This window comes from Hyla sarda, chromosome 1, assembly GCF_029499605.1.
Source record: "Hyla sarda isolate aHylSar1 chromosome 1, aHylSar1.hap1, whole genome shotgun sequence".
In the NCBI taxonomy this organism is placed as follows: domain Eukaryota; kingdom Metazoa; phylum Chordata; class Amphibia; order Anura; family Hylidae; genus Hyla; species Hyla sarda.
The window spans coordinates 230,405,423-230,418,688 of NC_079189.1; the positions used below are offsets into that span (position 1 = coordinate 230,405,423).

The 13,266-nt window shown below is 43.6% G+C and overlaps 1 protein-coding gene across 7 annotated transcripts in view; it reads right to left on the reverse strand.

The window, feature by feature from the left end:
• The window catches only part of ENOPH1 (enolase-phosphatase 1), a 55,257-nt gene that overhangs the window by 33,361 nt on the left and 8,630 nt on the right, over window positions 1-13,266 (reverse strand). For 3 of the 7 annotated variants that reach the window (XM_056568925.1, XM_056568924.1, XM_056568927.1), the window contains exons 2-3: window positions 8,774-8,875; window positions 3,857-4,043 (exon numbers count right to left, since the gene is read on the reverse strand). In XM_056568925.1, coding sequence (XP_056424900.1) covers window positions 3,857-4,043; window positions 8,774-8,807 — 221 coding nt within the window. In that variant the 5' untranslated portion in view covers window positions 8,808-8,875. Of the gene's footprint in view, window positions 1-3,856; window positions 4,048-8,773; window positions 8,876-12,050; window positions 12,072-13,266 lie in introns of those variants that run through there. The other 4 variants (XM_056568922.1, XM_056568921.1, XM_056568923.1 and 1 more) reach the window with 3 other exon arrangements.

A 13,266-nucleotide genomic window follows, 5' to 3' on the forward strand; every position in this document is an offset into this window, starting at 1 on the left:
GGTATAGAATTTGGAAGACAATGTACTCTGGACTGGTACATTGGAGTCGAATTTTGGGGAATGAAAATTAGGGCAAAGGATGGAAAATTTAGTACTCCATGGAAGTGTGATACTCCCTGAAGCAGCCTATGCAGAGGCCCGGATGATCGGGGCAAGTGTCGCATTGAGTGGTGGTGTCCTTCCGAATCCCCCTCTTGCGACACACTCTGCATTTCTTCTGAGATCGTCCCTTCTTTCCAGTGTGGGGGATCACACATGGAAAGTGTTGGCCGGGGACGATCCGGGGACCTGAAGTTCCAGAGGTGCTCTGACCCGCTCTTTGGCGGTCACCAAAGATGAGGGCCTTTAGAACTTCCTCTTGGAACTCCAGGTATGTCCCTGTGTTGCCAGCGTACTTGTACAGTACAAAAGCGTTGTACATGGCAACCTGTACCATGTAGACCGCAACTTTTTTGTACCATACGCGTGTTTTCCGCATGGCATTATATGGCTTGAGGACTTGATCAGAAAGATCAACTCCCCCCATATACCGATTGTAGTCCAGAATACAATCGGGCTTGAGGACCGGTCCCACGGTACCTCGCACAGGGACAGGGGTGCTGCCATTCCCATGAATTGTGGTGAGCATAAGGACATCCCTCTTGTCCTTATACCGGACCAACAACAGGTTCTCATGGGAAAAGGCACGGGACTCACCCCGGGGGATAGGAGTCTGCAGGGGATAGGAAGGAAGGCCTCTTTGATTCTTCCGGACTGTCCCACAAGCGACCGTGGATCTGGCGGCGAGGGATGTGAAGAGAGGGATACTAGTATAAAAGTTATCCACGTAAAGGTGGTAACCTTTATCTAGCAATGGGTGCAAAAGGCCCCAAACGATTTTCCCGCTAACACCCAGAGTGGGGGAACAATCTGGGGGTTCAATGCGGGAATCTCGTCCCTCATACACCATAAACTTGCAAGTGTACCCAGAGGTACTCTCGCAAAGTTTATACATCTTCACGCCATACCGCGCTCACTTGGTCGGGATGTATTGCCGGAAGCTGAGTCTCCCCTTAAAGCTGATGAGAGACTCATCAATAGCGACCTCCCTTCCAGGGACATAGGCCTCCCAAAATCTGGCCCCGAAGTGATTGATGACCGGCCTGATTTTATACAGGCTGTCATACGCGGGATCAGTTCGGGGGGGACATGCCGCATTATCAGCATAATGCAAACATCTCCGAATGGCCTCGAAACGGGGACGTGTCATGGCCATATTGTAGAGCGGGGTCTGGTACAGGATGTCCCCACTCCAATATTGCCTGACACTGGGTTTTTTAAGTAGACCCATATGCAGCACGAGGCCCCAAAAGGTCCTCATTTCGGCTGCATCGACTGGAGTCCAGCCGCCGGGTCTAGCTAAAAGTGAGCCCGGGTTAGCGGTGACGAACTGTTGGGCGTACAGATTCGTCTGTGTAACCATTAGATTAACAAAGTCGTCACTGAAAAAATGACCGAAAAAGTCCTTTTCAGTGAACCCGGCGATGTTAATCTTGATTCCTGAGTCGCCAACAAACTCAGGAATCACGGGCTCGTGGTCCGCTGGCTCAGCCCAGTCAAGTTCTCCGGTACGAGGTACCAGTGACCTTGGCTGGGGGGCTTCACTAGTATGAGCACCAGGGGGACTCATACTAGCATGGGGCACAGGGTCAAGGGCAGAGGAGGTTTGCGGCGCCGCACGGCGGCGAGTTCGCCGCCTTGGTGGCTCATCATCTGAACTAGATGATGAGGAGGACGATGAAATAAGGAAGGTGGGGTCTTCATCGTCCTCTGAGCAGCTCTCGGTGTCGGAGGCAATTATGGCATATGCCTCCTCCGCCGAAAACGCTCTGCGGGCCATTTCCCTACTCTAATGGGGATACGGGTATGTGTGTGTGGGGGGGAAAACTTTATTGGTGTGTGTGCTGCGTGTGGTGTGGTGCGATATTACCTCCCTAACCCGCCCTAACCCAACCTAACCTAACCTAACTAAACTAACCCGCCCTAACAGAAAAAAAATAAAAAGGCAACTTTTTTTAAAAACAAAAAAGGGACTTTTAGCGCAAAAAAGCCCTACGCCAAAAAAAAGCGTTTATCTAATCAGTGGTGTGCGCACTGATTAGCGCTTGTGGCGGCAGGGGGCACAGAAGTCAGTGGGGGGGTCCGGCCACTCAGCCCAGAACAGTGGCTGGTGGCTTGTACACAGACCCCCACACAAAAAACCCGAAAAATAAAATAAAAAAAACGCTTAACCCCGAAAAAATGCACCCGCCTGAACCCAAAAAAAAAATGCTGATCAGTGATAAATCACTGACAGCGGTGGGACAGGCTGCACACACAGGTACGGTCCATCCACACAGTACACGCCTGCTACTGGTGGCACGGACCGCCTATGGGTGCAAAAAAAAAATATGCGTTAACCGAAAAAAGTGCCTTTACCACAAAAAAAAACGCTGATCAGTGATAAATCACTGACAGCGGTGAGGCACGCCGCACACACACAGGTAAGGTCCGGCCACACAGTACACGCCTGCTACTGGTGGCACGGACCGCCTATGGGTGCAAAAAACGCTAGAAAACGCGAAAAAAAGCGCCGGCACCACAAAAAAAAACACTGATCAGTACTACGGGACTGATCAGCGGCGGGTGGGCTCTAACAAACGGTGGCGGACCGCTCTTTTATAACTAAGAGGGTCCGCACACACGCTTAAAAAAAAAAAAAAAAAGATCTGCGCCAAAAAAAAAGGCTGGCGGCAGACCGCAGCGACCCAGCAGGGCTGGGGTCACGCAGCTAAAGGTGCTACGGACCCACGGACACCCACTGAGGTACGCTGAAAAAAAAAAAGTAATAAAAACTATTTTTTTTTTAACCCTAGCCTGTCCCTACCTAAATCTAAAGCTATCCCTGGGGATTTCTGTGCCAAGGGGCCACAGAAAGGGGGCAAGGGGCACTTTTTTTTACTGAGGGGATGGTGGGCAGCACGGGGCTCCGTCCTGCACACCAGATCTCTCTGAAATGGCGGGCAGAACGGAGCAACATGCTCCTAGCCCACCAGATCCCCTCCCATTACTATGTGATTGGTGTGGCCACTTTGGCCACCCAATCACAACTGTACTGAGGGGGGTGGCCACAATGCCAGCCCCCAGTACAGCATGGATGGTGATTGGTGGTGTATACTACACCACCAGTCACCATCTATATTCGGGTCACAGGGTCACACGTGACCCTGATGACCCGGAACCGCTGCAGAACGCCGGTTAGTAGTTACCGGCGTCCTGCAGCGATCGCCGGTATAGGAGGTCCTCCGGACCTCCTCCGGCAGACTGCCGGGATGTCTGCTGATAGAAATCAGCAGACATCCGGCTCCGATCCCCGCCTGGCGAGCGGCGGGGAACGGAATCGCAGCGCATCGCTCATCTGAATTGATGAGCGATGTGCTGCGATCGCCGACATGGGGGGACATAATGACCCCCCTGGGCGATATGCCGGGATGCCTGCTGAACGATTTCAGCAGGCATCCGGCTCCGGTCCCCAACCGGCTAGCGGTGGGGACCGGAATTCCCACGGGCGTATGGATACGCCCTGCGTCCTTAAGGACTCGGGATGCAGGGCGTATCCATATGCCCTGCGTCCTTAAGAGGTTAAAGGGATTTGAGGCTCAGGACTGATACCACAAAATATTTTGTGGAGTCTTGACAGGTCACAGTTGTTTAGCTTGTATAAAATGGATCTATAAAGTATTACACAGGAGATGTTAAAGTTATAGCTAAGCTGTAGATTACATAAATATACAAATATATTTATTTAAATCACATTTTAAAACAACACAACACTTACTCTCCCTTTATTTTGCCAGTAGCATATGCAGATCTCCACATGTGGCCCTGGAGCTGTTTAAGAGCTGTTGTCTTCCTATCAAGAGACATCTGCCAAAGTACATTATCGACCACACCTTTGATAACCTGCAACTCAGGTTCTGTACTGCTGGGAATGGGCACAAATCCTTTCAGTCCACTGTCTTTTTCTGCCTTACAAGTACAAAGACAAACAAAAAACAACAAATGTTCAATTTACACTTATTTTCAAAATGGAACTATATACAAGCTTGATATGCATGTGAAGATGTGTAAAAACAAACTATTTACCAAATAAAAATTTTGCACACAGTCCCAAAAACAATCTAAGGGGTCTTGCTGACTTCCACATGATAGTTGACGTTGGGGAGAACTACTGTATGGAACACTGACATGGTTTTCCAACATATACCACAATCGGAAGGCTGTGAAAAACTTTTTTTTTTTTTTTTTTTTTTTAAATCAACTGGTGCCAGAAAGTTAAACAGATTTGTAAGTTACTTCTATTAAAAAATCTTAATCCTTCCTGTACTTATTAGCTGCTGAATACTACAGTGGAAATACTTTTCCGTTTGAAATACAGAGCTGTCTGCTGACATCATGAGCACAGTGCTCTCTGCTGACACCTCTGTCCATTTTAGGAACTGTCCAGGGTAAAAGGAAATCCCCATAGCAAACATATGCTGTTCTGGACAGTTCATAAAATGAACAGAGATGTCAGCAGGGAGCACTGTGCTCGTGATGACAGCAGAGAGCTCTGTGTTTCAAAAAGAAAAGAATTTCCGCTGTAGTATTCAGCAGCTGATAAGTACAGGAAGGATTAATATTTTTTAATAGAAGTAATTTATAAATCTGTTTAACTTTCTGGCACCAGTTGATTAAAAAAAAAAAAAAAAATAGTTTTTCACCGGCGTACCCCCTTAAAGTCTGCTGAACCCCTTAAGGACCAAGACCATTTTCACCTTAAGGACCTGGCCAATTTTATTTTTGCGTTTTTGTTTTTTCCTCCTTACCTTCTAAAATCCATAACTTTTTTATGTTTCCATCTACAGGCCAATATAAGGGCTTGTTTTTTGCGTGACTAATTGTACTTTGTAATGACACCTCTCATTTTTCCATAAAATGTACTGTGAACCCAAAAGATTATTTTTTTAGGGAGGAATTTTAAATGAAAACCACAATTTTGCAAATTTTGGAGGGTTTCGTTTTCACACTGTACACTTTACAAGTTTTCTTTATTCTGTGGGTAAATACAATTAAAATGATACCCATCTTTACAAACGTTACTATTATTGTACTGCTTAAAAAAATCTCAAACTTTTAGCACAAAAGCAGTATGTTTAAAACCACCCTATTTTGACCACCTATAACTTTTACATTTTTCCATATAAGGAGCGGTATGAGGGCTCATTTTTTGCGCTGTGATATGTACTTTTTATGGATACCACATTTGAGTATATGAAACTTTTAAATCACTTTTTATTTTTTGAATAAAATGTTACAAAAAGCATTTTTTGGACTTATTTTTTACGTTTACGCCATTCACCGTATGGGATCATTAACATTATATTTTGATAGTTCGGACACTTACGCACGTGGCGATACCAAATATGTTTATAAATTGGGGAAAAAGGGACAATTTCCATTTCTATTGGGGGGAGGGGATTTTTCTAATTTTTTTACTTTTGTTTTACAATTTTTTATTTTCCCATAAGAGACTATCTATAGCAATCACTTGATTGCTAATACTGTTCAGTGCTATGCATAGGACACAGCACTGATCAGTGTTATCGGCGATGGAGATGGCCGGAGGCATGTGAGGGGACCTCTGGCCGCCATTTTAGATGATCGGACCCCCTCAGCAGCGCTGCGGGCGATACTATCATCTATTTCAACGTGCGCATTGCCGCAGATGGTGTGATCTGTATTGATCAGGGCATCTGAGGGGTTAATGGCGGACATTGGCGCGATCGCTGATGTTCACCATTACTGATAGCAGCCAGGACCTGCAGTACATTACGCATGCACCGCTCCGATGTTCGCTGTCATGTACAGGGCGTAAATGTACGTCCTGGTGCGCGAAGTACCTCCGCACCAGGACATACAGTTACCTCCGTTGTCGTTAAGGGGTTAAAAGTTATTTACTTTTGCTTAGGTTTTGCATACGTGTGACATATTTATCATGCCATCAAGAGGGGTTGATAAATTTGATGCACGTAAGAAAAAAATAAGAAAAAATCAACTCAGAACACCATTTTGCAAGATTCCTCCTCTACTCTATGACTTTTGCACAAAAAGTCGCAGTTGCACCATAAATGTGTGACATTTTGAAAGTGTTCTCCAAATGCAGTTTTGTAAGCCAGGTCTGGGCTTGTGTAGATTTGCGGTGTTTTGAAGGGGTTTGTTACATTTTGTGCAACATTGGCACTTGATAAATCCATTACCACTGCAAAGTGTAGGCAAAAAAAGATCTAAAGACAATGATAAATCTCCCCTTTTTAAATAGTTGTTTTACTTTGCATTTAAGAAGCAAAGCAAGAAAAAAAAAATCATTGTCAGAAAGGGACATTTATCAAAGTATTTAGAGCTTCTTTTTTTTTGGGCTTACAATTGGCACCGAAATGTCGCACGTGTGCCTAAGCACTTTTTTTTTTGCAACTATTTGCTGTATGCAAAAAACTGCAAACAATCTTTCAAAAGCAAATTTCATTTTTCAGTGGTAATAAATTTATCAGGTGTGAATGCCACACAAAAAAGTATTATCCTCACCATCCACGGGAAACCCCCAAGGATGGTAAAGATATTAAGTTATAAAACAGGGACTTACACTTACCAGCTCCGTTCGCTGCGACCGAGGCCCCGCAGGCTTGAATGACGGCTCGCATGACCGCTCTGCTCCCTAAGCAGACGCAGCAGAGCGGTGACGCGAGCCATCATTCAAGCTGTCGGGGCCATGGTGGCAGCAACTGAAGCTGGTAAGTGTAAGTCCCCACCCAGGGGACTACATGCCCGTGGGGAATTTATAACTTAATATCTCCACTATCCTTGGGGGCACAAACATCCCGCGGGCATGGTGAGGATAATGATTTTAGCATATATAAAACATTGCCAAGCGTTATATATGTTAAAATATGCTGATTGGTTCCCATTAATACATTTGATGCACGTACACATTTCCAACACCACAAATTAAAAGATGTAAAAAAAAAAAATAAATTTTTTTTTTTTTAAAGTTCACCTACACCAACCTTAAAAATTCCCCCCAAGGTGTCTTTATGTTAAATACAGTGTGGGCCATTTATATGGATAAACCTTAATAAAATGGGAATGGTTGGTGATGCTAACCTCCTGTTTGTGACACATTAGTATATGTGAGGGGGGAAACTTTTTAAGATGGGTGGTGACCATGGCGGCCATTTTGAATCCAACTTTTGTTTTTTCAATAGGAAGAGGGTCATTTGACACATGAAACTTATTGGGAATTTTACAAGAAAAACAATGATGTGATTGGTTTTAACGTAACTTTATTCTTTCGTGAGTTAATTACAAGTTTCTGACCACTTATAAAATGTGTTCAATGTGCTGCCCATTGTGTTGGATTGTCAATGCAACCCTCTTCTCCCACTCTTCACACACTGATAGCAACACCGCAGGAGAAATGCTAGCACAGGCTTCCAGTATCCGTAGTTTCAGGTGCTGCACATCTCGTATCTTCACAGCATAGACAGTTGCCTTCAGATGACCCCAAAGATAAAAATCTAAGGGGGTCAGATCGTGAGACCTTGGGGGCCATTCAACTGGCCCACGACAACCAATCCACTTTCCAGGAAACTGTTCATCTAGGAATGCTCGGACCTGACACCCATAATGTGGTGGTGCACCATCTTGCTGGAAAAACTCAGGGAACGTGCCAGCTTCAGTGCATAAAGAGGGAAACACATCATCATGTAGCAATTTCGCATATCCAGTGGCCTTGAGGTTTCCATTGATGAAGAATGGCCCCACTATCTTTGTACCCCATATACCACACCATACCATCAATTTTTGTGTTCCAACAGTCTTGGAGGGATCTATCCAATGTGGGCTAGTGTCAGACGAATAGCGGGGGTTTTGTTTAACTTCACCATTCACATATTGCCTCATCACTGAACAAAATCTTCTGCGTAAACTGAGGGTCCTGTTCCAATTTTTGTTTTGCCCATTCTGCAGCACCTGAAACTACAGATACTGGAAGCCTGTGCTAGCATTTCTCCTGTAGTGTTGCTATCAGTGTGTGAAGAGTGGGAGAAGAGGTTTATCAGAAACTTGTAAATAACTCATGAAAGAATAAAGTTACGTTAAAACCAAGCACATCATTGTTTTTCTTGTGAAATTCCCAATAAGTTTGATGTGTCACATGACCCTCTTCCTATTGAAAATACAAAAGTTGGATTCAAAATGGCCAAATTCAAAATGGCCGCCATGGTCAACACCCATGTTGAAAAATTCCCCCCTTCACATATACTAATGTGCCACAAACAGGAAGTTAATATCACCAACCATTCCCATTTTATTAAGGTGTATCCATATAAATGGCCCACCTTGTAGTTTGGCTACAGTAGCAGTAGGGGTGTTTTTCTTATTTGTATTGCCCTTTACTGTTAGTCAGGCATTATTTAAAAAAAAAACAAAAAAACAGGAAACCGCTTTTGCTATATGTTAAAATTTTAATTTTAATTTGGTAACCAATAAAATTGCATCTTATAATAGTAATTACAGTTACAACATAAAGAAAATAATACCATCTTATAAATAAAATCCCAAATCACACAATGTAGGATTTCTAAATTCTTATTTTAAATTTTCCATTTGGAAGGATAGAATCCAGCCGTGCAAATAAGAAAAGAAAAAGAGATTCAACCTGTAATCTTAGCTGCAGAACATCTTCCTGACATTCCTCCTCCTGCCAGTGCTTCTGCAAGTATTCTTCAACATTGTCTTGAATATAAGGGAACAATATATCCTAAGAGGGAAAAACAAGGCATTTAGCAGACAACACACATTCGCAGCATTTCTCTAGAAATAGAACATTGTCCGGTAGCGTTTGCCTGGCTTTTACTGGGACATTTGTTGTGTATGTTACAACTATGTATCAGACTAGTAGCACCATTATTTACAATTAGGATGAAAAAAAAACTTTTTATTTAGATACAGAGAATCACAATGGCAGAAATATTAGGGGTCCATCTAGGTTTTCTATGTTTATTTATTTTGTTTACTATATTTATTTTCCCAATTTTTGTCTTACAATAGTTGTAACATAAAAACAAGAAGCAATGAGCTCAAAAGTAAAGAATACCTTTTCATTAGTAAGTACTGTACTGTAAAATGCTTCTTGATAAATAAGAAAATATGTGGGGTGTTAGACCCAATAACTCATGCATCCTGTAACATTTTGTTATTGTGGTGCATGATGGGAAATAATTAGGACTCTTTGGATTAAATATCTGAATTCTGTTACCATGGCTGAAGGTTCTCTAAAGTGATGTTCCCCAACCTATGACATTCCAGCTGTTGCAAAACTATAATTCCTATCTTGCCCAGACAGCCTTTAACTGGCCTGGCATGAAAGGATTTGTAGTTTAACAGCAGCTGGTATGCCACAGGTTGGGGAACACTTTTCTAGAGCAGTGGTTCTCAACCTTTTTCGCGACTGTACCCACAAAGGGTGAAAGTATGTCCGCAAGTACCCCTCGCGCGTAACTTACGCGTGAGGGGTACCCACGTACAAAATAAGTCATAATATTGCTTTTTTTCATAATGGCGTGCGCTTACCTTTATACTAATGTCATACTTAATCCCTTTGTGCCATTATTCCCCCCTCACTCTGTTCCCCTTTTATCATTATACCCCCCTTCTATCACCTTCTCCCCCTTGTTGTTTTGCAACAGCTGGAGGCTCCATTTTGAAAACACTGCCGTACGATACGTTTTACATTTTTATTGGGGACGACGACGTTTAAGGGGGTGTATATGTAGTGTATTACCCTTTATTTTGTGTTAGTGTAGTGTTCTTAGGGTACATTCGCATTGGCGGGGGTTTAAGGTGAGTTTCCCGCTAGGAGTTTGCGCTGCGGCGGAAAATTTGCCGCAGCTCCAACTTGAAGCAGGAAACTCACCGTAAACCCACCCGCCTACATTCACATGGGGGGCAAACCTCCAGCTGTTGCAAAATTACAACTCCCAGCATGCAATGAGGTGCACTTTAGCAACAACTGGAGGCACACTGGTTGGAAAACCTTCGGTTAAGTCCTGTTATCTAACTCAGTATTTTCCAACCAGTGTGCCTCCAGCTGTTGCAAAACTCCAACTCCCAGCATGTGCTGATCGCTGAAGGACATGCTGGGAGAGGTAGTTATACAACAGCTGGAGGTACGCAACTACAACTCCCAGCATGGCGAGACAGCTGTTTGCTGTTCGTGCATGCTGGGAGTTGTAGTTTTGCAAGATTTAAGGGCCATGGTTCAGAAACCACCGCACAGTGATCTCCAAACTGTGGCCCTCCAGATGTTGCAAAACTACAAATCCCAGCATGCTCAAACAGCAAACAACTGTCTGGGCATGCTAGGAGTTTTAGTTTTGCAACATCTGGAGGGCTACAGTTTAGAGACCACTGTATAGTGGTCTCCAAACTGTAGCCCTCCAGATGTTGCTAGGCAACTCAACGGCTTCCGTAGTCTGCACCGGGGAGCCAGCCGCACGTCATCGCCACCCGCTGCTGGTAAGTGACCTCCGACGATGGTCACAGCACAGTTCCCCCGTTCTGCCCAGACTACTGTGGGTGGGCAGAACGGGGGAACCAAACTTTAACCCCCCCACGATCTGCTATTGTTCTGTCGCTTCTGACCGACCAAGAGCAGGGATAGGAGGGGTGGCAACCCCGCCACCTCACTTCTATCCCTTCAGGGGGATCTGGGGTGTCTTGGACAGCCCCGATCCCCCTTATGTTCCAGGTCACCGGAGACCTGTATGAGCCGGAATCGACACAGATCCCCACATGGGGGGGGGGTCTCAGGACCCCCTTAGGCATTGTCATAGGATGGCTGCTGAATGATTTTAGCACAGGCATCCCGGTCCGGTCCCTACCGGGCGCGGACTGAAATTCCCACAGGCATACAGGTATGCCCTGGGTCCTTAAGTACCAGAGAGCGAGGGCGTACCTGTACGCCCTGGGTCCCTAAGTGGTTAAAGGGGTACTCCTGGGGAAATTTTTTTCTCATCAACTGGTGCAAGAAAGTTAAACAGATTTGTAAATTACTTCTATTAAAAAATCTTAATCCTTCCAGTATTTTTTAGAGGCTGTATACTACAGAGGAAATGTTTTTCTTTGGCTGTCTGGACATGCTGGGAGTTGTAGTTGTGAAACTACAAGGCAGCAGTGAGGATCACTTACCAGATCTTCACTGCTGCCTCTGTCTCCGCCACTGCCGCCGGTCCCCCACCGGTAACTGCCACCCCCATCTTTACCCCCCTCTGCCCGGGCTTCCAGGGCTCTTCTTATAACCAGACGGTGATAAGCAAGTCTGACTTTATGTCAGGATGTAGCCATATCAAAAAGGTATGTAGAAGTGTCCGTGCCATTTCTCTCTCTTTTGGATCCCAAGATAACCCCATTTAAATGGGTTATTTTCGAATACCTTATTAGAAAAGTTAATAGAGGTGAGGGGTTCCTTGTTCATTGACCATTGCCCCATCACCTCTAAGGACGTCACATCTAGTGACGAAACATGTTAGGGGGGCACTATAGAAGTGTTTTAATAACAGCACTAACACCCAATATGGCATACACTGCAGGTATGCCAAGAGAAAATGATTATTAGAGTACGCTTAATGAGCGACTGATACTGGAAATAGAGTGGTGTTAGATGTGCTGGTCTTTTAATTCTTTATACTTACCAATTGTAATAATTTAGATATTATAATAAAAGTTAAGTTTTAATAATTTCAGTGAGGGATAAAAGTGGACCTTTTTACTCTGTCCTTTCTTTGACAGAGTTGCCTTGCAAACTAACGTATGTTAGTCCACCCCTCATTTGGGTCCATTTGATTTATATATTTGTTCAGGGCCCTCAACTCAATGTCCCTAGTGGACCTGGCATGTGTAAATTTTGAAGCAAATCACAAAATCGTCCAGCTTACCTTCATAGCTGGGTTGATTCATTGTGCACAGATCACTACTGGCTGAGCTGACATGTTTAACACATTTGGAAGTCTTCAGTCCCTTTAACTTTTTCACATGTTGTTATGTAGCAGCCTTGTGTTAAAGGGGTACCCTGCTGGAAAACATTATTATTATTTAATCAACTGCTGCCATAAAGTTTAACAGATTTGTAAATTACTTCTATTTAAAAATCTTAATCTTTGCAGTACTTATTAGCTGCTGTATACTACAGAGGAAATTATTTTCTTTTTGGAACACAGAGCTCTCTGCTGACATTTCTGTCCATTTTAGGAACTGTCCAGAGCAGCATATGTTTGCTATGGGGATTTTCTCCTACTCTGGACAGTTCTTAAAATGGACAGAGGTGTCAGCAGAGAGAACTATGGTCATGATGTCAGCAGCTAATAAGTACTGGAAGGATTAAGATTTTTTAATAGAAGTAATTTACAAATCTGTTTAACTTTCTGGTACCAGGTGATAAAAAAAAAAGTTTTCCACCGGAGTACCCCTTTAAAAGTCTATAGCTGGATTAACATTGTAACTGTCCATAAAAGGGTCTTCTCTGATAATTACAACAAAGCAAACATTGCAATTATTGCAAACAGATTTGTGTATGGGTTATGTTAATATGAAAAGGACCTGTGCACAAGACTACCAGGTATTTTATGGTTGCCTTGGCTACTATGCTGCCCCAGCATGGATCTTCATGTCTGATGTAAGATCAGGCAAGATAAAGTCAAAAGACACCTTTAGTGTGCAGTAATGTGTTATCCTACTGTTATTACAGCAAAAAGTATATGGTTTAACTAACAGAAAAACCAATTTAGTGTGTATAGAGAATGCTATGTTAACAGTGTTCTGGGGCCCAGTTAGGAGGGGTTTACATTCCGATTTTTAAATCCAACTAGTTAACGTGATTTGTCAGGTGAAAAATTGTGGTTGACCATTCAAAATCGGATTGCAGTCATATCCTATTTGTATAACATTAATGCCTATGTAAATCATATTGTATGGTGTTATTGAAAGACTTCATCAGTTTAATTGCACACAACTTTGTGTTTGTTTACACATGCGCAGTAGCTCCAGATATAGAAAGTTCATGAATGAGAGATGCCATTTTTATAGTCATGCGATTTAATCAGATTTGCTCATCTGATTGTCGGATGTAAACCCAGCCTTACAGATGCTGATAAC